This window comes from Carassius auratus, chromosome 45 (assembly GCF_003368295.1).
Source record: "Carassius auratus strain Wakin chromosome 45, ASM336829v1, whole genome shotgun sequence".
NCBI classification, from domain to species: Eukaryota; Metazoa; Chordata; class Actinopteri; order Cypriniformes; family Cyprinidae; genus Carassius; species Carassius auratus.
Window position 1 is genome coordinate 8,387,930 of NC_039287.1, and position 20,990 is coordinate 8,408,919.

At 38.5% G+C, this 20,990-nt stretch overlaps 1 protein-coding gene across 1 annotated transcript in view; it reads left to right on the top strand.

Moving 5' to 3' along the window:
• Positions 1 to 20,990, top strand: part of ryr3 (ryanodine receptor 3) — a 65,003-nt gene that overhangs the window by 20,605 nt on the left and 23,408 nt on the right. Inside the window, exons 22-60 of the mRNA XM_026233304.1 lie at positions 831 to 934; positions 1,250 to 1,333; positions 1,475 to 1,634; positions 1,761 to 1,905; positions 3,667 to 3,869; positions 4,101 to 4,275; positions 4,431 to 4,639; positions 4,732 to 4,959; positions 5,106 to 5,266; positions 5,435 to 5,594; positions 6,045 to 6,131; positions 6,217 to 6,443; positions 6,608 to 7,427; positions 8,630 to 8,830; positions 9,971 to 10,073; positions 10,241 to 10,375; positions 11,538 to 11,811; positions 12,139 to 12,253; positions 12,929 to 13,061; positions 14,464 to 14,567; positions 15,002 to 15,137; positions 15,246 to 15,429; positions 15,588 to 15,696; positions 15,826 to 15,946; positions 16,142 to 16,311; positions 16,622 to 16,842; positions 16,922 to 17,012; positions 17,941 to 18,081; positions 18,559 to 18,722; positions 18,806 to 18,884; positions 19,002 to 19,091; positions 19,206 to 19,387; positions 19,454 to 19,496; positions 19,583 to 19,658; positions 19,750 to 19,873; positions 19,988 to 20,103; positions 20,195 to 20,262; positions 20,384 to 20,505; positions 20,895 to 20,944. Coding sequence (XP_026089089.1) covers positions 831 to 934; positions 1,250 to 1,333; positions 1,475 to 1,634; positions 1,761 to 1,905; positions 3,667 to 3,869; positions 4,101 to 4,275; positions 4,431 to 4,639; positions 4,732 to 4,959; positions 5,106 to 5,266; positions 5,435 to 5,594; positions 6,045 to 6,131; positions 6,217 to 6,443; positions 6,608 to 7,427; positions 8,630 to 8,830; positions 9,971 to 10,073; positions 10,241 to 10,375; positions 11,538 to 11,811; positions 12,139 to 12,253; positions 12,929 to 13,061; positions 14,464 to 14,567; positions 15,002 to 15,137; positions 15,246 to 15,429; positions 15,588 to 15,696; positions 15,826 to 15,946; positions 16,142 to 16,311; positions 16,622 to 16,842; positions 16,922 to 17,012; positions 17,941 to 18,081; positions 18,559 to 18,722; positions 18,806 to 18,884; positions 19,002 to 19,091; positions 19,206 to 19,387; positions 19,454 to 19,496; positions 19,583 to 19,658; positions 19,750 to 19,873; positions 19,988 to 20,103; positions 20,195 to 20,262; positions 20,384 to 20,505; positions 20,895 to 20,944 — 6,115 coding nt within the window. The remainder of the gene's footprint in view (positions 1 to 830; positions 935 to 1,249; positions 1,334 to 1,474; positions 1,635 to 1,760; positions 1,906 to 3,666; positions 3,870 to 4,100; positions 4,276 to 4,430; positions 4,640 to 4,731; positions 4,960 to 5,105; positions 5,267 to 5,434; positions 5,595 to 6,044; positions 6,132 to 6,216; positions 6,444 to 6,607; positions 7,428 to 8,629; positions 8,831 to 9,970; positions 10,074 to 10,240; positions 10,376 to 11,537; positions 11,812 to 12,138; positions 12,254 to 12,928; positions 13,062 to 14,463; positions 14,568 to 15,001; positions 15,138 to 15,245; positions 15,430 to 15,587; positions 15,697 to 15,825; positions 15,947 to 16,141; positions 16,312 to 16,621; positions 16,843 to 16,921; positions 17,013 to 17,940; positions 18,082 to 18,558; positions 18,723 to 18,805; positions 18,885 to 19,001; positions 19,092 to 19,205; positions 19,388 to 19,453; positions 19,497 to 19,582; positions 19,659 to 19,749; positions 19,874 to 19,987; positions 20,104 to 20,194; positions 20,263 to 20,383; positions 20,506 to 20,894; positions 20,945 to 20,990) is intronic.

Genomic DNA, 20,990 nt, shown 5'->3' on the forward strand with positions numbered 1-20,990 from the left:
TGCTTGTTTTACAAACAAAGCCCAGTCTGATGACGGATTTGCACATCGTTTATTTCTTAAGGATGATGCAATCCCAACGAAAAAGGGTCACGTTCGTGTGTTGGAACCACAGGTGGTGAGTAAAACTGCTTAAAATATCTCTGCCTCCTTGTTAGTGCGTCCGCCTCCCATCGGAGACCCGGGTTCGAGCCCCGCTCAGAGCGAGTCCTTGCTGCTGCTGCTCTCGTTCAGTTTCAGCCTTCACAGCTGTCACAGCTTCTAAACGCCCTCAACGCAACTGGCGCTTATGATTCTTTAGCTCCGCCCACACGTCACGCCTCCAGGCGCTCGTGTTTTTCCGGGAAAAATCGGTACAGACTATCTTTCTCTTATGAATATAATAAAACTAAATACTTTTTGGAGTTATGAAGGATGCAGTACTACTCTATAGGTACTCAAGATTAACATGATATTGAGTGAAAACGAGCATTTCACCCCCCTTTAAAAGAAATAAACATTTGAAATATATCAGTCTGTGTGTAATGAATGAATATAATATACAAGTTTCACTTTTTGAATGAAATTAGTGAAATAAACTTTTTGATGATATTCTAATTATATGACCAGCACCTGTGTATTGCTGTCCTCAAACTTTTGTACGGTTGTGTATATTAAACATCAGCTACTGTAGTTTAAAAGTTGAAATCAGTCTCCTAGCAGGAGTACAAAATAATAGGCAAATATTAAATATTACTTCTCTGTGAATGTTTTTACTTTTATAAATGTAGTATGAAATGCATTTTGTCGCATTTAGATTACAGATAATTTTTACATATTTGCTCTTTTTCAAGGTCCGAGATGACAACAAGAGACAGCACCCTTGTCTTGTGGACTTCTCTAAACTGCCAGAAACAGAAAAGAATTATAACCTGCAAATGTCAACTGAAACTTTGAAGTGAGTATTACCGCAATGACTTGCAAATAAAAGGCTGTAGATAAGGCCATTATTATTAAAATGCTTATGGTAATGTCAGTAAATACTGATAAGCTGTGGCCGTGGAATTCATTTCATTCCAATAGACTCTCTAGACTCAGCAGTATTTCGATCAAAATACAATAACCAGCTCAATGAGGTGTTGAACAGATTCATTTCTTTTGATAAATATTGCAATGCATTACTTGACACTTCTATTCACTTCTTTCATAAAGTATAGCCCATGGTGTTTTGTTGATCATTTGCTCAGTTTTCTGAAAGTTATTCTCTTTTTAGGACCCTGCTTGCTTTGGGATGCCATGTTGCACAAGTCAATATGAATGCTGAAGACGACCTGAAAAAAATGAAACTCCCCAAGAAGTAAAACCAGCACATATTGAACATCGAAACCAAAATATTTATATTTGAACTATCTGCCCAAATGAAGTTTGATTGACAAGTTTGAAATGTTTGGCCTTTTCTGTCTTAATTCTTTTCTCATGTATATCCTCCTCTTTAAAGCTACATGATGGCAAATGGTTATAAACCTACACCACTGGACCTCTCTGATGTGAAACTGACACCTGGTCTAGAGGTTCTAGTTGATAAACTGGCTGAAAATGCTCATAATGTTTGGGCTAAAGATCGCATAAAACAAGGATGGACCTATGGTATTCAGCAGGTAACAACATCCATGTTCATTATTCATTAGAGATGACATTAGATTTGTCTGTTTTCCCTGAAGCGCATTGACAAATGTGTAAAATGAATACCCTTATTTATCATCTCTTCTGCATTTTATTCAAAGGATTTGAAAAACCGTCGTAATCCTCGTCTGGTGCCATATGCTTTATTAGATGAACGCACTAAGAAATCGAACAGAGACAGTCTTCGAGAGGCCATCCGTACTCTGGTTGGATATGGATATTTCATAGACCCACCTGATCAGGAGAGTGAGTTTAAATGTTTATATATATATATATATATATATATATATATATATATATATATATATATATATATATATATATATATATATATATACAGGTCCTCCTAAAAAAATTAGCATATTGTGATAAAAGTTCATTATTTTCCATAATGTAATGATAAAAATTAAACGTTCATATATTTTAGATTCATTGCACACCAGCTGAAATATTTCAGGTCTTTTATTGTTTTAATACTGATGATTTGGGAATACAGCTCATGAAAACCCAAAATTCCTATCTCAAAAAATTAGCATATCATGAAAAGGTTCTCTAAACGAGCTATTAACCTAATCATCTGAATCAACGAATTAACTCTAAACACCTGCAAAAGATTCCTGAGGCTTTTAAAAACTCCCAGCCTGGTTCATTACTCAAAACCGCAATCATGGGTAAGACTGCTGACCTGACTGCTGTCCAGAAGGCCATCATTGACGCCCTCAAGCGAGAGGGTAAGACACAGAAAGAAATTTCTGAACGAATAGGCTGTTCCCAGAGTGCTGTATCAAGGCACCTCAGTGGGAAGTCCGTGGAAAGGAAAAAGTGTGGCAAAAAACGCTGCACAACGCGAAGAGGTGACCGGACCCTGAGGAAGATTGTGGAGAAGGACCGATTCCAGACCTTGGGGGACCTGCAGAAGCAGTTGACTGAGTCTGGAGTAGAAACATCCAGAGCCCCTGTGCACAGGCGTGTGCAGGAAATGGGCTACAGAGAAGCAGCACTGTACTGTTGCCTAGTGGTCCAAAGTACTTTTTTCGGATGAAAGTAAATTTTGCATGTCATTCGGAAATCAAGGTGCCAGAGTCTGGAGGAAGACTGGGGAGAAGGAAATGCCAAAATGCCTGAAGTCCAGTGTCAAGTACCCACAGTCAGTGATGGTCTGGGGTGCCATGTCAGCTGCTGGTGTTGGTCCACTGTGTTTTCTCAAGGGCAGGGTCAATGCAGCTAGCTATCAGGAGATTTTGGAGCACTTCAAGCTTCCATCTGCTGAAAAGCTTTATGGAGATGAAGATTTTGTTTTTCAGCATGACCTGGCACCTGCTCACAGTGCCAAAACCACTGGTAAATGGTTTACTGACCATGGTATTACTGTGCTCAATTGGCCTGCCAACTCTCCTGACCTGAACCCCATAGAGAATCTGTGGGATATTGTGAAGAGAAAGTTGAGAGACGCAAGACCCAACACTCTGGATGAGCTTAAGGCCTCTATCGAAGCATCCTGGGCCTCCATAACACCTCAGCAGTGCCACAGGCTGATTGCCTCCATGCCACACCGCATTGAAGCAGTCATTTCTGCAAAAGGATTCCCGACCAAGTATTGAGTGCATAACTGAACATAATTATTTGAAGGTTCACTTTTTTGTATTAAAAACACTTTTCTTTTATTGGTCGGATGAAATATGCTAATTTTTTGAGATAGGAATTTTGGGTTTTCATGAGCTGTATGCCAAAATCATCAGTATTAAAACAATAAAAGACCTGAAATATTTCAGTTGGTGTGCAATGAATCTAAAATCTATGAAAGTTAAATTTTTATCATTACATTATGGAAAATAATGAACTTTTATCACAATATGCTAATTTTTTTAGAAGGACCTGTGTGTATATATATATATATATATATATATATATATATATATATATATATATATATATGTATATATTGAAAATTATAAGTGTTCATATTTTTCCCTTTCCTAAAATTTCACCTATTTTCCAATTCTGTAGCTGCTCACACAGAGAAGGAAGGCATTGAATCCTTCCGTCTCTTCCGTGTGGAGAAGACCTTCGCTGTGAAGACAGGAAAGTGGTATTTTGAGTTTGAGGCGCTCACCGGAGGTGACATGCGGGTGGGTTGGGCACGGCCCGGATGCAGACCTGATAAAGAACTGGGACTAGATGACCAGTCCTTCGTCTTTGATGGCTACAGGGTGATTATCTGATACTGTCACGTTGGTCTATTATGTTTTATGCTGGAACAAGTAACAACAGAGGAGTTAAAAATTAAGTCTGGACTCAAAGACTTTTAAAATGTATAGAACATAATAGAAGAAAATAGAATAGAACATAATAGAAGTATATTCTGTTTATTCTAAAGAATAATGTTTTCTAATATTGTTTTAGTCAATGATACATGATTTGAATCTAAAAATTGCTTCCAGGGCCGACGGGTTCATATGGGCAGTCATTTCTTTGGGAGGAATTGGAATAAAGGAGATGTGGTGGGCTGCATGATCAACATGGAGGACAAATCCATGATATTCACCCTGAATGGAGAGATCTTAATTACCAACAAGGGCTCCGAGCTCTGCTTTGCCGACTTTGAAACTGAAGATGGTAAACAGACAGGTTTCATCATAAACACAAAGCATCTGTAATATATTATACATATAGATAGGAAAATCACTTATTATCAAAATGAAAGTAAAGGAACAAAGACATTTTTTTTTTTATTGATACAAATTGATACACACTGACCTTTGTCACCATAGGATTCATCCCAGTGTGCAGCCTGGGTCTTTCCCAAATTGGCCGCATGAATTTAGGAAAAGACGCTAGTACTTTTAAGTACTACACTATGTGTGGCCTCCAGGAAGGCTTTGAACCCTTTGCTGTCAACATGAATCGAGAGGTCACCATGTGGTTCAGCAAACGCCTGCCTACATTTTTTAATGTACCAGAGGACCATCCCCATATTGAGGTACATATAGAGGTTGTGAATTACTGTATCTCTTTTTACTTTCTTGAAAAATACTAGGATGGATTCTGTAAACTGCATCTTTTTTTCTTTAGGTTACTAGAATAGATGGGACTGTGGACACACCTCCATGTCTAAAGGTAACACACAAGACATATGGGACCCAGACCAGCAATGATGACATGGTCTGTTGTCGTCTAAGCATGCCTGTTGAGTTCTACTCTGGCCTTCGGAAGACAACTGATATCAATGAGGTGATCGCTGAGGACCAAAGAGCCAAGAAGGATGATGGAGGCAAGATTGATTGTGGCAGCATTACAAAGGTAAAAAAAAAAAGATAAAAAAAAGAAGAAAAAAACAAACAAACACTAATTATTAACACTCCTCACTTTGTAAAAGCTAACATTTGAGAACAATACAAGAACCTTAATATTGTACTCATTTGACTTTTGATGTATTTGTGCTTAAGCACTTTTATTCTGTGAGAGTGTTTGCTGGACAAGATCCATCGTCCGTTTGGGTGGGCTGGGTGACACCAGACTACCACTACTACAGCAAGTACTTCAGCCTCGGCACAGTTCGCACCGTCACTGTCACACTGGGAGATGAGCGGGGACGTGTTCACGAGAGGTCAGTTCAAAACACTGGTTCACACTTCCAAAAGAAACCCCAATATTTGAGACTACTGTCGTTTTCACGTAGCTATTTTCACCGTACTCCAACATAGATCCCAGACATATTGGAAATTTCTTCTGACTGAATCTGTCTGTTGTCTTTTTGTCATCTCTTTTAATTCAGTGTGAGGAGGAGTAATTGTTACATGGTCTGCGCTGGTGATGTTGTCAGCGGCTCCACAGGCCGTAGTAACACTGATCTGGAGATCGGCTGCTGCATAGACCTGGCCTCAGGCCTGGTGTCATTCACTGCCAATGGGAGAGATCTGCCTACTGCATACCAGGTAATTTCAACTCCTAACCATACATACATACTACTCTTTTCACAATGTATGGATATAGATGCTTGCATATTCAGATGATCACTTGTTGCGTTTTTAGTTAATTCCAATCTAATTTTCTTTTTGGGCAAATTATAAGGGGTTTTATTTCAATGAAAAGTAAAGCATGTGGAAAGTAATTCCCAAGTTTGGTTTGACTGAGACTTTCTACAGAGCTGATTATGGCTAGCGCAATGTAGCTTTAATTAAGCTCTATGCTTTTCTATTCTTAGTTTGCCTAAGGCTCTAATTTTAAATCAGACTCACAATAGCAAATATTTAAAAGGCTGTATCATGTCTGAGCAGTCTGGATTTAAATTGATCCTAAGTTGAGTGCAACACTTGCTTGTCCAAGTAGAGCAAAAGTAAACCTATCAGAATAGACTTCATATGGTTTCTTCTGCGTTATCTTAGGTTGAGCCTAACACGAAGCTCTTCCCTGCTGTGTTTGTTCAACCCACAAGTCCCAACCTCTTCCAGTTTGAGTTTCCAAAAATCCCAGTAAGTCTATACAATGAATGTTTTAAAGTTCCTCCATTTCACACATTATAATTCACTGACATTATCTGCATCAATCCTCACATAGGATGCAATGCCCCTGTCTTCGGCCATCTTTAAGAGTTTACAAAGAAACCCAGAGCCCCAGTGTCCTCCTCGGCTGGATGTGCAGACACTTGTGTCTGTGCTGTGGAGCAGAATGCCCAACACGTTCCTGACGGTGGAGGTGGCCCGTGTGAGTGAGAGGCATGGCTGGGTGGTGCAGTGTCTAGAGCCCTTGCAGATGATGGCTGTTCATATACCAGAGGAGAACAGGTGATGCATAACTTAATCTGTTTTTCACAGGCAGTGACTGGCAACTTTGTGATCCTTGAAATGTGACCTTACATTGAAATAAAACCCCTTAAGTGCTCATTTGGCTCCAATGCCTGCAGGCTTGAATGAAGATCTTAACCTACTTTCTGTTCGCCACACCATAGGTGTATCGACATCATGGAACTATCAGAAAATGAAGATCTACGGCAGTTCCACTATCACACTTTAAAGCTCTTCTGCGCCCTATGCGCCCTGGGCAACACCCGCGTTGCTCATGCCCTCTGTAGCCATCTTGACCAATCGCAGCTCTTATACACCATTGATAACCAGTACCTGACTGGTCAACTGCGTGAAGGCTTTTACGATGTCCTCATCAGCATTCACCTGGAGACGGCCAAAGAGGCCCATTTCATGATGAACAACGAGTTTATAATCCCAGTAACAGAAGAGACGAGGAGCATCCGCCTCTTCCCTGACGACTCTAAGCGTCACTCTCTTCCTGGCGTAGGCTTGAGCACTTCACTTGCCCCTCATTTCAACTTCACCCCTCCGTGTTTCATTACCCCCAAGCGCGATCAGCCTCTCTTCAGCCCACAGATCCCCCTGGGTATCCTGAAGGAGAAAGCCATGAGCATGCTTACGGAAGCCGTGCAGGGTGGAGGCGCCCACATTCGAGATCCTGTGGGTGGAAGTGTTGAGTATCAGTTTGTGCCGATTCTCAAGTTGATTGGCACCCTGCTGATAATGGGGGCGCTGACCAGTGAAGAGGTAAGGACCATCCTGCTTCTCATTGACCCCAGTGTGTTTGGGGACCGTAAGGAGGAGGAGGAACAGACAGCAGTGGCAGAAAAGGGAGCCGAGAAAGAGGAGGCAACCAGTAATGAAGAGAAGGCTGTGGAGGCTGGGGAGGAAGAGAGTAAAGAGGCCAAGCAGCCTTCTAAGGGTCTCCTGGAGAAAAGCTTGCCTGAATCAGTCAAACGGCAGGTGAGTAACTTGTTATCTTATTGATTATGATCTGTCATTTGCATTCATATTATTTTGCAATTTATGTCCATATTGTGGTTAAGGCCTAAGGTAAAGTTTACAAGTTCTTCTGTGATTAGATTATGCTTGCTTTTGACTTACTGATAACTTTAGACAGAAATGTAATGCATTTTATTCATTTTTTATTATATCATTAATAACTCATTAAAAACTTTTTTTTTAAGTAAGGAATAAAAAATATAATGATGATGTTGTAATTACCATAATTACTAGATGACCTGAATGTTCTGCAAGGAACTGTTCACATCCTCAATATTGGAATAATCCATTTCTATGCGCTTGTTGTTTGTCGTTTCTCCAATCAAAAATAAAGACATGGTTTTAATGTGTACATGGCACAATGCAATGCGTATAAAGACAGTATAAGTCATAATAATCCCTAATTATGTCCCCACTGGATGCAACAAATGGCTCAGTTGTAATGGGTTTTCTTGTTTTTGTCTTGTCTCGCCGGTGTTCTGACCAGAACACACATCACAGTAGGACAATGGGCGTAAAATTTCCACACGCTTGAGGCATTAGGCCAATCACAAAGCACTGGATAGTTGTATTTACAGTATTTGGAAAACAACGTGTTTTTTAACCTTAAACTGCGCATAAACACATTTCAGTACCCCAAATAATAATAAAAAAAGTAACATTTTACTGCAGAAACTGCTGCCATTTTGAGTTGTTGAGTTTCTGCATGATGACACAGCAGTCAGGTGGTACAGAACAAGTCGGAGTGTAAAAGTCGTAATTATGAGTTCTACAAGTCAGAATCTGGATGTTACAGTAATTTCATGATAATGGATACCTTATAATTTCACCCAAATTTATTTGGACATGCACATTGTTTAAGTGCAGTGAATATCGTAAATCCCAAAGTATTGATTAATATGGCAGTGGTCTTATACAGATTTCTGGAAATCAAAATATTGGCTTAATTTGTATATTCCAATCAGTTAAGTGCATTTGATTTGAGTATGAATGAGTTTGTGAACTATAAAATCTTCCTGTGGAGGTTTATATTTCCAACAAATTTTTTTTACCTTTAACCTCAACTGTACCTCTAAACAACATTACAGATATGTGTGTGTTTTCTTTACTGAATATATGGGTTCTTACGAGTGATTTTGTGTAATTGTTTGTTTGTTGTGCAGATGTGTGAACTGCTGCACTATTTCTGTGACTGTGAGCTGAAGCAGCGCATTGAGGCTATAGTGGCCTTCTCAGATGAATTTGTGTCCAAGCTGCAATACAATCAGAAGTTCCGCTACAACGAGTTGATGCTAGCCCTCAACATGTCAGCTGCTGTCACTGCCAAGAAGACAAGAGAGTTTCGCTCACCTCCCCAAGAGCAGGTAAGCCTTCTTCATAGACTCACATGAAGCTTCATTCCTCATAGATCTCAGAATGTCCAGAAAAGACCTTTAGTGACACTTGAACACTTTAATGAAAGACGCCTCTATCTGTCTTGAGCACATGTATGTGGATTTATTACAAAAAAAATCTGCTGACAGAGTAATGTTTCTCCTGCTGTCGCTGTTACTACTAATGGTAACACTTTAGAATAAGGTTCCATTAGTTAATGTTAGTTAATGTATTATTTAACATGAACAAACAATGAATAATACATTTATTACTGTATTTATTCATCTTCGTTAATGTTAGTTAATGAAAATACAGTTATTCATTGTTAGTTCATGGTAATTCACAGTGCATTAACTAATGTTAACAAGCACAACTTTTGATTTAAATAATGCATTAGTAAATGTTGAAATTAACATGAACTAAGACTTATAAATGCTGTAGAAGGATTGTTCTTGCTTAGTTCATGTTAACGAAAGTAGTTAACTAACATTAACTAATGGAACCTTATTCTAAAGTGTTACCCTAATTTCTGTATGCAAACTACATCCTTGTGAATGGAGGCGAGAAAACAAACACCTTGGCCTCAGAACAGATCCTGGACTTTTATTTGAAAATGCACAACAGTACTACCAATAAACCTGTGCCAAGGTTTTGACTTGTTGTCTTTTGATTTGTGCTGAGCACAGCTTTAAGACTAAGTCAGAGTGGACTTTTCCCAGAATTATTCATGTTTATTTTTTTAATTAAACCACTGTTTCGCTAACTTAGAAGATGCATCTTTTGCACCCACTCCATTTTTTTCCTGCTTGGCAGAACAGTTCCCCCTGTTTTAAATGCACACCACATCTACTAACTGAGAAAACCCTGTGTAGTTTAGCTCATGTGGCCATCGCAAGCTCATGTCAGAAATAAACTGGTCTGTGTCTGTAACAAGTGCAATAGAAAGGTTTCTTACAGATACATCTGATTTCCATTAGAATGTTATATAACTTCTGTAAAAGGTTGGGGTTATGAAATCTATATTTCATGTTCCATCATATAAAAAATAAAGATATCAGATTATTTCTCAGTTTTGGTTTCCTCAAGCAGCATATATATATTATAATTGTTTTTATTTATTATAATTGCAGATAAATATGTTGCTGAACTTCAGTGCTGGTGATGATTGCACCTGCCCTGAGGAGCTGCAAGAGGAGCTTCAAAGCTTTCATGATGACCTGCGACTCCACTGTGGTATATGTTTATCCATTCTTTCTATTGTTTACCTCCAGTCTCACCCTATTTCTCACTACATTCGAGTTCTTTAAATGCAAGTTTAAATTGCCAACCTACAGCCTGTTCTGCCTAATTGAAAAATAACACAAATAATCAGATACAGTCATCTTTGCATATATACACAGGCATCCCTATGGAGGAGGAAGAGGAGGAGCAGGACACATCTCTTAAAGGCCGCCTAATGTCCCTGGTATACAAGATTAAAGGTCGCCCCCAAAAAACGGAGGAAAAACCAACAGAGCAAGAACAGGCTGCTCCCAGTAAGGCTTGTGACAAAAAAGATTCTTCAGTGGTTTTTTATTTGTTACTGTTTATTATGCATTTTGTTCTGCTGTATCTGGCTACAAAGACTCTATTGAGGGCCAGAACATTCTAAACCAAGCTGTGCAAACATAAAAAAAAAAAACCTTGCAAGTTATTAAGTAAAACATACATTATTTAACTTACCAAATGTGTTTAAAGTTTAGCTGCACTCCCAAAGAAGTAGATCAAAATTAGTACTAAAATGCTATGAAAAATATTTCATAAATCATGACCTAAATGTTGTTAAGTAGATGTATTTTCATTAAGGAGGGCAATGCCTTTGTCAATCAACCAATCAATTAATCAATCAACAAAAAGATAGCTAAACATAAATGTTTTTTCTATTAACAACAGTTATAATGTATGACTTGGTGTCAATAAACATGGAAAAATATTATGGCATTAATTACTTGTTGAAACCATGTAAACATCAAATGGAAAATACATTAACATTAGACAAAAAATGTTTTTACCCGCATACTATTTTTATTAAGTTATATATTTTAGTCCTAACAGTAAAAAATAAATTGATAAACTTATGATCAAAAACATTAATTGTACTGTGCCTGTTTTATTAATCTTCTGAAATAAAAAGAAAGTTATGAGCTCCAAATCTGCAACAAAAAAAATGGGTATTAAAATGGCTAGTGCATTAGCATAGACTTTAATCATGTTACCAGCCACGGGAGGAAAGGTGCGTATTAAAATGGATGTAATCTGTAGATGCTGTATAAAAAGCACCAGTGCTGCACTCTCTTGATGAGAGAAGTATGTGATTAGAGCAGCTATTCTAAGAACAGCACACAGGGCAATTTGTGAATAGAAAATATTAATAGATGTAAACGACATACAGTACACTAATAGTCCTAACACATGACTAGAGCAAAGGTTTGAAAACTCTTCTACATGAGGGGCCATTTTTAGTTTAATATTAGTAATCACTGTTCCATATAACCTTAATAATTTATTAATATTACTATGCTTTATGCAATATAATACAACACAGCAGTTATAACACTAATCTGTATTCAGTGCCTCAGTATCTGCAAAAATCTAATTAAGAATGACTAAAGGAAAAACATTTTTTTATCTCACTCTACCTGCTTTTGTCTCCTTCAGCCAACTTGAAGGAGCTGATATCACAAACTATGGTCACCTGGGCACAGGAGTGCAAGATCCAAGACCCAGCACTGGTCCGCAGCATGTTCAGCCTTTTGAGAAGGCAGTATGATGGCATCGGTGAGCTGCTCAGGGCCTTGAGGAAGAGCTACACTGTCAGTGACAAGTCTGTAGAGGACGCGATCAACCTGCTGGCCTCGCTGGGCCAGATCCGCTCACTACTTAGCGTCCGCATGGGAGAAGAGGAGGGCCAGCTCATGATTGATGGCCTGGGGTAAAATTTCATCTTCCAGACTTATCTTCCTACATCCTGCTAGGGAAATAGATTTATCTATACCATACCACTATTGTTATTGGTCAGTATTTTACTGTGCATCATCATTTCTTCTATTTGTACATTTAGATTGCGCTTGCCATCATCTAATTCTCACGCACTCACTGTTTAAGTTGACATTTATACAGACAAAATAGTAAAAAAAAAAAAAAAAAAAAAATATATATATATATATATATATATATATATATATATATATATATATCAACCATTGTCTGACATCCTCTGCTACATCCTCTAAAGTGTTTGTCTTATTCTTTCACTCAGGGACATCATGAACAACAAAGTGTTTTACCAGCATCCAAATCTGATGCGTGTTCTTGGCATGCATGAGACAGTAATGGAGGTCATGGTCAATGTGCTGGGGGGAGACAAGAATAAGGTACTCTTTTGAGCCATACTTTGGATAAGTGTCTACTAAATGCACAAATGTAAATGTGTAGACTTTAGATAGATGTTTATGATCGTAAGATCCCATGACTCAATTGGACACTTGTGCATCCAAACCTTCTTAAACTAAACACCATATCTAGAGGGATATCACATAATACATGGGAAGATAAAGTAGCTACGGTGTGTCATGTCTAACAGCTTAATACCTCCTTATGCATTAGGGGTGGCAATAGGGCGAAAGCTAAGACAAGAACAGCAGGAATGGGTCACTTCTCATTCCAGTCCTTTTTGAGGTTTGTCGGTTGTCTACTATGACACTGACTATGCCAGATATGACATTGCCACAGTGTCTCTCATTTCTGCTTGGCAGCCTCATTAAACAGGTCTCACGCAATGGGATGTGGGTCCCAGACATTTAGGGTCACCATATTCCCTGTTCAGATTAAGTACACAACATAGAGGCTTGTATTAACTGTGGAGCCTCACGTCTCATATTTCAGTCTGTCTGGGGGGGTTCTTTCGATATCTAGAGTATGTTACATTACACACATTTAGCCACCGTGTGAGGACACGCATGTGAAAAAGGTGAAAGATTAATTTGAAGTGTGAAGGAAACGATCTCCGTCTGTGCAGAGGTGAAATGAATGCTGTTTTTAACTCTCAGGAGATTGCCTTCCCCAAGATGGTGGCCAGCTGTTGTCGCTTCCTGTGCTACTTCTGTCGCATCAGCCGTCAGAACCAGAAGGCTATGTTTGACCACCTGAGCTACCTCCTGGAGAACAGCAGTGTGGGGCTGGGTAATCACACACTCAAACACACACACAGTTCTTCAGGGATGCAGATCAGGCAGGGCTGAATCACACTGTGTGTTGCCATGTCTGCTTATCAAAGTGCCAGTTTGTTTATTTTATTGTCTTTTTTTACTTACCGGTATTTTACAAACACACTCACGTATTTGAGTTTTCTAATTCTAGCTGTGGGCACAAAAAAAAGAGATATGGCGCACATACGTACACTGCAGAGAACAGCAACTTAAAGAGGAAAGACAAAAGTTGTGTTACATACCCTATAAAAATTGGGTAGTTACACCCCTGTGTTATGTATAAATAATGTATTAATGCACAGAAGCACACACTTTTCTTTCCCCATAGCCATGCATTTATGCAGGAGAGATTAAGGATTTACCATTCAAAAGATTGGGGTCTGTAATATTTTTTAATGATTTTGAAGTCTCATATGCTCACAGAAGCTTTTAATAAAATTAAATATGAATATATTTCAAAATTCAATGTATTCCTGAGATTGTAAAGCTACATTTTCATCAGTCATTAATCCAGTCACATGCTCCTTCAAAGAATATTTATATATATATATATTATTTTTTAAATGGAAATTATTTCTAACATTAGAAATGATTTTACTGTCACTTTTTATCAGCTGAATACATCCTTTCTTTAAAAAAATCCATAAACCTTCCTTATTTCAATCCATAAACACCTTCCTGATAACAAAACCATTGCTAATGTTGGTTGGGAAAGTCATTTATGTTAGGCTTGTTGCATAAGATCAGATAGCTTGTTTTTAGAGCGAGATCTGGCAACCCTGCACAGTGCGCTGTTTTGACTGTGAATAATAGCTTGTGCATCTAAGAGCACCTGACTCTGCAGGAGTGGTTTCCTATAACAGCACATTAATGAGCAGCTGAGAGCCCACTCACCCCTTTATACTGTAGGCCTTATCAGCCCCAGATCAATGACGGGACAGGACAGATCAGATGAAGATAAGGCCGTATCCACAGATGTACAATTTTATGTTAACAGTTTGTTGCATAGATAGTGTTATGCAGCTACAGTTTATTATTATTATTATCATTATTACAGCTGATTGGTATGTGCAAAGCAGCAGAATTTTGTAATCAGAAATCCAACCAAATATGCTGAAATGTATGGTTGTAAACCATAATAATACAAATTATTTACATAAACTGGGGAACGATTATAACTCTTTATAATTCCTTAACTGAAGATGACTATTTCTATACGTTTAAAACATAGCATATTATAACATGGACAAGAGGAAGGGAAAACTACTGTAGTTGAAAAAAAAGGAAAGACTGCCATCTGTTGGTGATTTGCCTTATTAAAAATCTGCTGTCCCTATTGGTCATATGGAAATAATCTTGGTTTCCTATTTCTCTAGCATGCCCAGCCATGAGAGGCTCCACACCTTTAGATGTGGCTGCTTCCTCTGTTATGGACAACAACAGTTTAGCTCTGGCACTTGAAGAACCTGATCTAGAGAAGGTAACAGTTCAGTAACAGCACAGCATCATCTCTACATGACAGAGCCTAATACAATTCTTTAATATTACAATTGATTTATATAGAAGATATATAGAAAAATATTACATTTTGATCCTTTATAACTTGAAGGAATATGCCTTATCCTGTGTGTGCCATAATTCTGGATGAAAAACAACAACCGCAGCAGCAACAATTCAGGCACCCTAAATAAACTTGTGATGGTATATTTTCCATTGAGGTAGAAAAGTTGTGACAGTCACTGAGTTTTTACTAGAGCGTCATAAGATTAAAAAGCCATGTGGATCAAGCTATGGTAATTGATGTATTGTGTTGTAATACCTTATAAAGTTACTTGCTGAATGGTTGCCAAATAAATTTGGCTAAGCCAAACTTTAGTGCCATTAATTTTGGACCCTGTCCATGTGTGTTTTCAGGTGGTGACATATCTGGCAGGCTGCGGCTTACAGAACTGCCCAATGCTCATTGCTAGGGGATACCCAGATATCGGCTGGAACCCAATAGAAGGAGAACGCTATCTGTCCTTCCTACGGTTTGCTGTCTTTGTTAATGGTTAGTCCAATTTACCACAAATATGAGTTTTCATTGTTTTGTGTCTTGGTTAATGGAAAACAATTCATTCATAATAATTCAGGTTGTTTTTTTATTATTATTGTGTAGGTGAAAGTGTTGAAGAGAACGCTAATGTAGTGGTAAAGCTTTTGATCAGGCGTCCGGAGTGCTTTGGACCTGCTCTCAGAGGAGAGGGAGGGCAAGGTTTACTCGCTGCCATGAAGGAAGCCATCAAAATCTCAGAAGATCCTACTTTAGATCTGCCAAACTTACCCGAGGGGGCTGCACCCACGTAAGACTACTGAATTCTTCCCTCAAATGCTCCGTTTTATGTTAGGTGTTGAGTTGGAAAGTTGAGTTGTAGTTTGAGATGTCCTACCACCCCACGCTTTGACTCAGGATTGAGCGAGCATGACTAAAAATAAGAATGTTCACTCTTTGTTTTGACAGCATCGGAGAGGATGAAGAGGAGGAGGAGGTCGCCCACATGGGCAACTCTATTATGTCCTTCTACTCAGCCCTTATTGATCTTCTGGGTCGCTGTGCACCTGAGATGCATGTGAGTGCTCATTTCTGCCACATTTTATTGATCTACAAAGCTAGGGGCAAAACTTGAAATTTCCTTCAGTATAATGCTGTTGCACTGTACATGGCTTCACTTTAATATTATACCAATGCTGTTTTACAGCTTATAAACAAAGGCAAAGGTGAAGCTCTGCGTATCCGGGCCATCCTCCGTTCCTTAGTTCCCACTAATGATTTGGTTGGAATTATCAGTATTCCACTCAAAATGCCGGTTGTCAATAAAGGTTTGTACATGTTACTAGGTGCCTTTGAAAGAGTCTGAAGACATAATCTCTGAAACCCATTATGTGCCTAAGATTGATTGATGCTGTTACTCTGTCAATGTCATCTTCATCCCGACGTGTTTCATTATCTGTGCTCCTCATTCCGCAGTCATTATAACCCTAATGTCATTTTGTTTAACTCTCGCGTTTGGTTAGATGGCACTGTGACAGAGCCAGATATGAATGCCAGTTTCTGTCCGGAGCACAAGGCACCCATGGTGCTTTTCCTGGACCGTGTCTATGGTATTGACGACCAAAGCTTCTTGATGCACCTGCTGGAGGTGGGCTTCCTGCCAGATCTGCGAGCCTCAGCCTCCCTGGACTCAGTAAGTGTGCTTTGCAAAGCAAAAAAGAGAAAAGTCACAGACATAAATTTATCATGCTTTGTGTGAAAAAGCCCAGAATGTTCATGTAATGCCAACCATTTAATACAGTGATTCAGTAAAGGCAAAAAGTAGACACTGAATGAATATCGAAAGGATTTAATTTAGCTATAAAATTAAGAATGTATTTCGTGATTTTGTATTATTAAAGTTTTCTCTTTTTTAATTTGTTTTAATTTAATCATTATAAAAATGTATGCATTCAACTTATTTCCATGATGATTTGTTTTTCATGTTAATCTGCATCCATCAGGAGGTGCTCAGATCCACAGAGACAGCGCTGGCCATGAACCGCTACATTGGATCCGCAGTGCTCCCTCTGTTGACCCGCTGTGCTCATCTATTCGCTCACACTGAGCACTATGCAATGCTCGTTGACACCACGCTGCACACTATCTATCGCCTCTCAAAGGGCCGATCACTCACCAAGGCCCAGAGAGATGCTATTGATGAATGTCTACTGGCCATCTGCATGTAAATACCACTTGAAATTGATTAGAAATTGCTGGAATGTAGGTTAGGTATCATCTGATGTTATTTATACTTCCTCCAGGCATCTGCGGCCATCAATGCTACAGCAGCTGTTGCGTCGTCTTGTATTCGATGTTCCCCAGCTTACAGAGTACTGCAAGATGCCCATCAAGGTGAGTTTGTGAACAGTAAATGTAAGTTCACCACTATTCAAAAGTTTGGGTTGGTAAGATTTTAAAAAGTTTTTTATGTTCACCAAGACTGCATTTATTTGATCAGTATACAGTAAAGACGGTATGATTGTGAAATATTATTAGGATTTGAAATAACTGTTTTGAATGTCATTTCTTCCTGTGATAGCAAAGTCTTCAGTTTCACAGTGAAACCCGCGCCCCCCAGTAATATTTCTAATTTCTTTATTTAATTATCAAGAACCATTTATTATGGTTATCGAGTTGTAAAAAAAAATAAAACACAAGATATATTCCATGTGATTTATGTTTAGGATATATTTTGGGAGTGCGTTTGCACCGTTACCTACCTAATTTGCTAAATTATTTTCATGGAGCAGGTGCTAAAACAACACAGACAGCTTGTGCAAACGCACAGCAATAACAGGACACACATCATCCTTGTTGAAAAGTATGTTTCATTACAGTGAGGTCACTCGGTTTGTAGTTATAACTTCTGTGTTTTGACAGCTTTACACACTGTACACACTCACAGAGCATCTGGATTGCACATTACCTGATGCAACTGTCACCATGAGCCATCACAAATCCTTTCCTCATGATCCTTTGATAGGCAGGTGTGAGCAGTTTGTACTCTCCTCACAGTTTCAGCACCTTGTCTCTCTGCTGGCAGCTGTCTCACCCCGTCATAATCACCCTACTATAGGGCAGGGTTATCAGAAGAGGACTTGGCAGAACTGACACCTTTAAATAATATTTCAGACATGTGAACCAAGAAAATCCAAGTATAAAATCAATCTTTATTCTAGATAATGAGGGATGTTTTAACACAATCTGTCTGAAGAGTATGATTTAAAGTATCCTGAATGTTGACAGCTCAATCCACATCTTAATCTGTTTACCCCTCCAGCTTTTGACCAATCACTATGAACAGAACTGGAAGTACTACTGTCTGCCGACAGGCCTGGGCAGCTATGGCATGGCAACAGAGGAGGAACTCCACCTCACCAAGAAACTCTTCTGGGGACTTTTCGATGCTCTTTCTCAAAAGGTACAAAACATACTTCAGTATAAATTTGGGATGTCAGTTAAGCAATCAATGTATTCAAAATAATTGCTTTTTATTAACTGCTTTTTTTTTTAATTGCTTACTCTCATGTCATTGCAAATCTGTATTTATTTTTTGTCCATTCCAAACTGTTGCATTGACAGTCTTCAAAATATCTGCTTTTGTCATTTATAATGACACAGAGATGAAATGTTTGGGTAAATTAGCCCTTTAACTCAATTGATCACAAATATCAATATCTGCTGTAAAAACCAAAACAAAAAATTAAGATAATTCAAAAACTATATCATTACGTTTGATGACTGTGACACAATAATTAATTGAATATGTCTGATGTATTGTTTAATTGTCGGTCAGGGTAGAGTACACATTTGTGGTCATTGCATCAGGTCTCACTGTACGCAGTATTTTTTTAAATCGTACTTCATTAAGTCATTCAATACATTGTCTATTTTGCAGAAATATGATGCAGAGCTTTTCAAAATGGCCATGCCATGTCTTAGTGCCATAGCTGGTGCCATACCACCTGACTACGTCGACTCCAGTCCAGGTTCCACATTAGTTAAGCAGGCCTCTGTGGATGCGCAAGGCAACTTTGACCCCCAGCCAATTAACACTGCTAAGTAAGTACCACTGAAACACTGAAACCACATGTAGAAATCCTTCCATCTGATCTGGACTCCATGCTATACTGTTTGTCTTACAGCATCTCGCTGCCCGAAAAGCTAGATTACATTGCAAGCAAGTTTGCTGAGCATTCCCATGAGAAATGGTCCTCTGAGAAGGTTGGACATGGTTAAAACTCATCCCATTAATCTTGCACATATTATTCTGCCACTAGATGTCTACTTCTGTTGAATTAGATGAAGCATGACTGCTTGTTTTATCTTGTATGGCGATAGATCACTCTTGGCTGGACTGTGGGAGATAGAGTAGATGACAAAGCTAAGACTCATCCACTGCTGAAACCGTACAAAGCACTGAGTGAAAAGGTATCAAATCCATCAAACCCAAATCACGTTCTTCCTTATTGACTTTTGTCTCTAACACCAATGCAGTTTTCAAAGGATGAATTTTAATCTATTTAAATCCATCGCTGTGCATAGGAAAGGGAGAGTTACCGCTGTCCTGTGAAAGAGGCTCTAAAGAGCATGTTAGCAATGGGATGGAATATTGAGAGGACCAAAGAAGGAGAGGCCATGTTCAAGCAAAGGGAAACCGAGAAACAGCGCAAGATATCAGAGTCCTCACAGGTAATATTAATCAGGAGGAAGGTGTTTATTTCTTTGTAGTGTCTGTCATAGTGCATTTAGCACATTGTCTGTTTTTCACTTAAAGGGTGAGTTTATTCCAGCCCACAAGATTTGGAAAATGTTATTCTATCAAGAGAACTACAGGCAAGTACAAATCGAATTGTTGTGAACAATGCATATTTCATATACTGTGTATTAAATCTTTATTTTCAATTAAATCATTTCAACAGGCGATGGTTGAAACAGTTGCAGAAAATTACCACAACATTTGGGCAAAGAAGAAGAAAAAGGAACTTGACAGTAAAGGTGAAGCTTTTCTCCTCAAAACTGTCTGTTTGGTTCAATCCAGTCTAAGATATCCCAGATGCATTGACTCATTGTGTGTTGTCACTGAAAGGAGGAGGAAGTCATCCGTTGCTGGTACCATACGACACGCTGATGGCAAAGGAGAAGTACAGAGATCGAGAGAAGGCCCAGGAACTCTTTAAATTCCTGCAGGTCAATGGATACGCCATCAGCAGGTCAGTGTACTCTCAAATTCTGTCTTATATACTCAAAAAAAAACAGTACCATTCAAATGTTCACGGTCTGTACGGTTTATAATGAATGTTTTGTTTTTTTTTGTGCATATGCAGAGGTCTGAAGGACATGGAGCAGGATTCCTCTTCTATGGAAAAGAGGATCGCCTTTAAGTTTCTCAAGAGGCTCTTGAATTATGTCGATTCTGCACAGGAGTTTATTGCTCATCTTGGTGAGAAAAATGATGAATGTAACATATTGATGTACTGATAGAAAAATCTGAACATATCAAGCTCATCAGTTGTTTTCTCTGCATGACTTAGAGGCTATAGCTACCAGTGGGAAGACAGAAAAATCTCCCCATGATCAAGAGATCAAGTTTTTTGCTAAGGTAGCATTCAGTTCTCGAGCAAACACTCTCTTACCATATATAGAACAGTCTAGACACGTAATATTTCCGAAGTTAAAGCCCAGTTTTTACAAAGTTTTTCTCTTGATCGCTTTCAATGTAGGTTCTGCTGCCCCTCATAGATCAGTACTTCAAAAACCACTGCTTGTACTTCCTGTCATCCCCCAACATCAGCCTGAGCAGCAGTGGCTATGCATCCAACAAAGAGAAGGAGATGATCACCAGGTGCTGCTATTACAATAAAGCCAAAATCAGTTATAAGACCATATAAATCCATATCATATAAATGCATATGATATAAGTGCATCCTGAAAAAGTAGAATAATAGGTAACTAGTTAACTTTCAAAAAAATAATAGTATAAATCTGGTATAAAGATTCCCATATTTATTCGGCGATGTCAGAATTCTGATTCCATCAGTGTATATACTTGAATTCAGTGAAATACAGACTTTTCACATTTTCATAAAGTGGCACTAACATTTTAAAGGAGCCATGATGCTTTGAAGTCTCTGACATTTATTTATTAATTATTTTTTTGCATATTCTTTGCATAATTTGAATGCAAGGATTGTTTTATTTACTGTCATACTAACTTAAACCATTCTTTCTTAGTCTATTCTATAAGCTGGCAGCCCTTGTCAGACATAGAATATCACTCTTTGGTGAGACATCTCAAGCATATTCAAATACTTTTTATAAGTGAGCTTC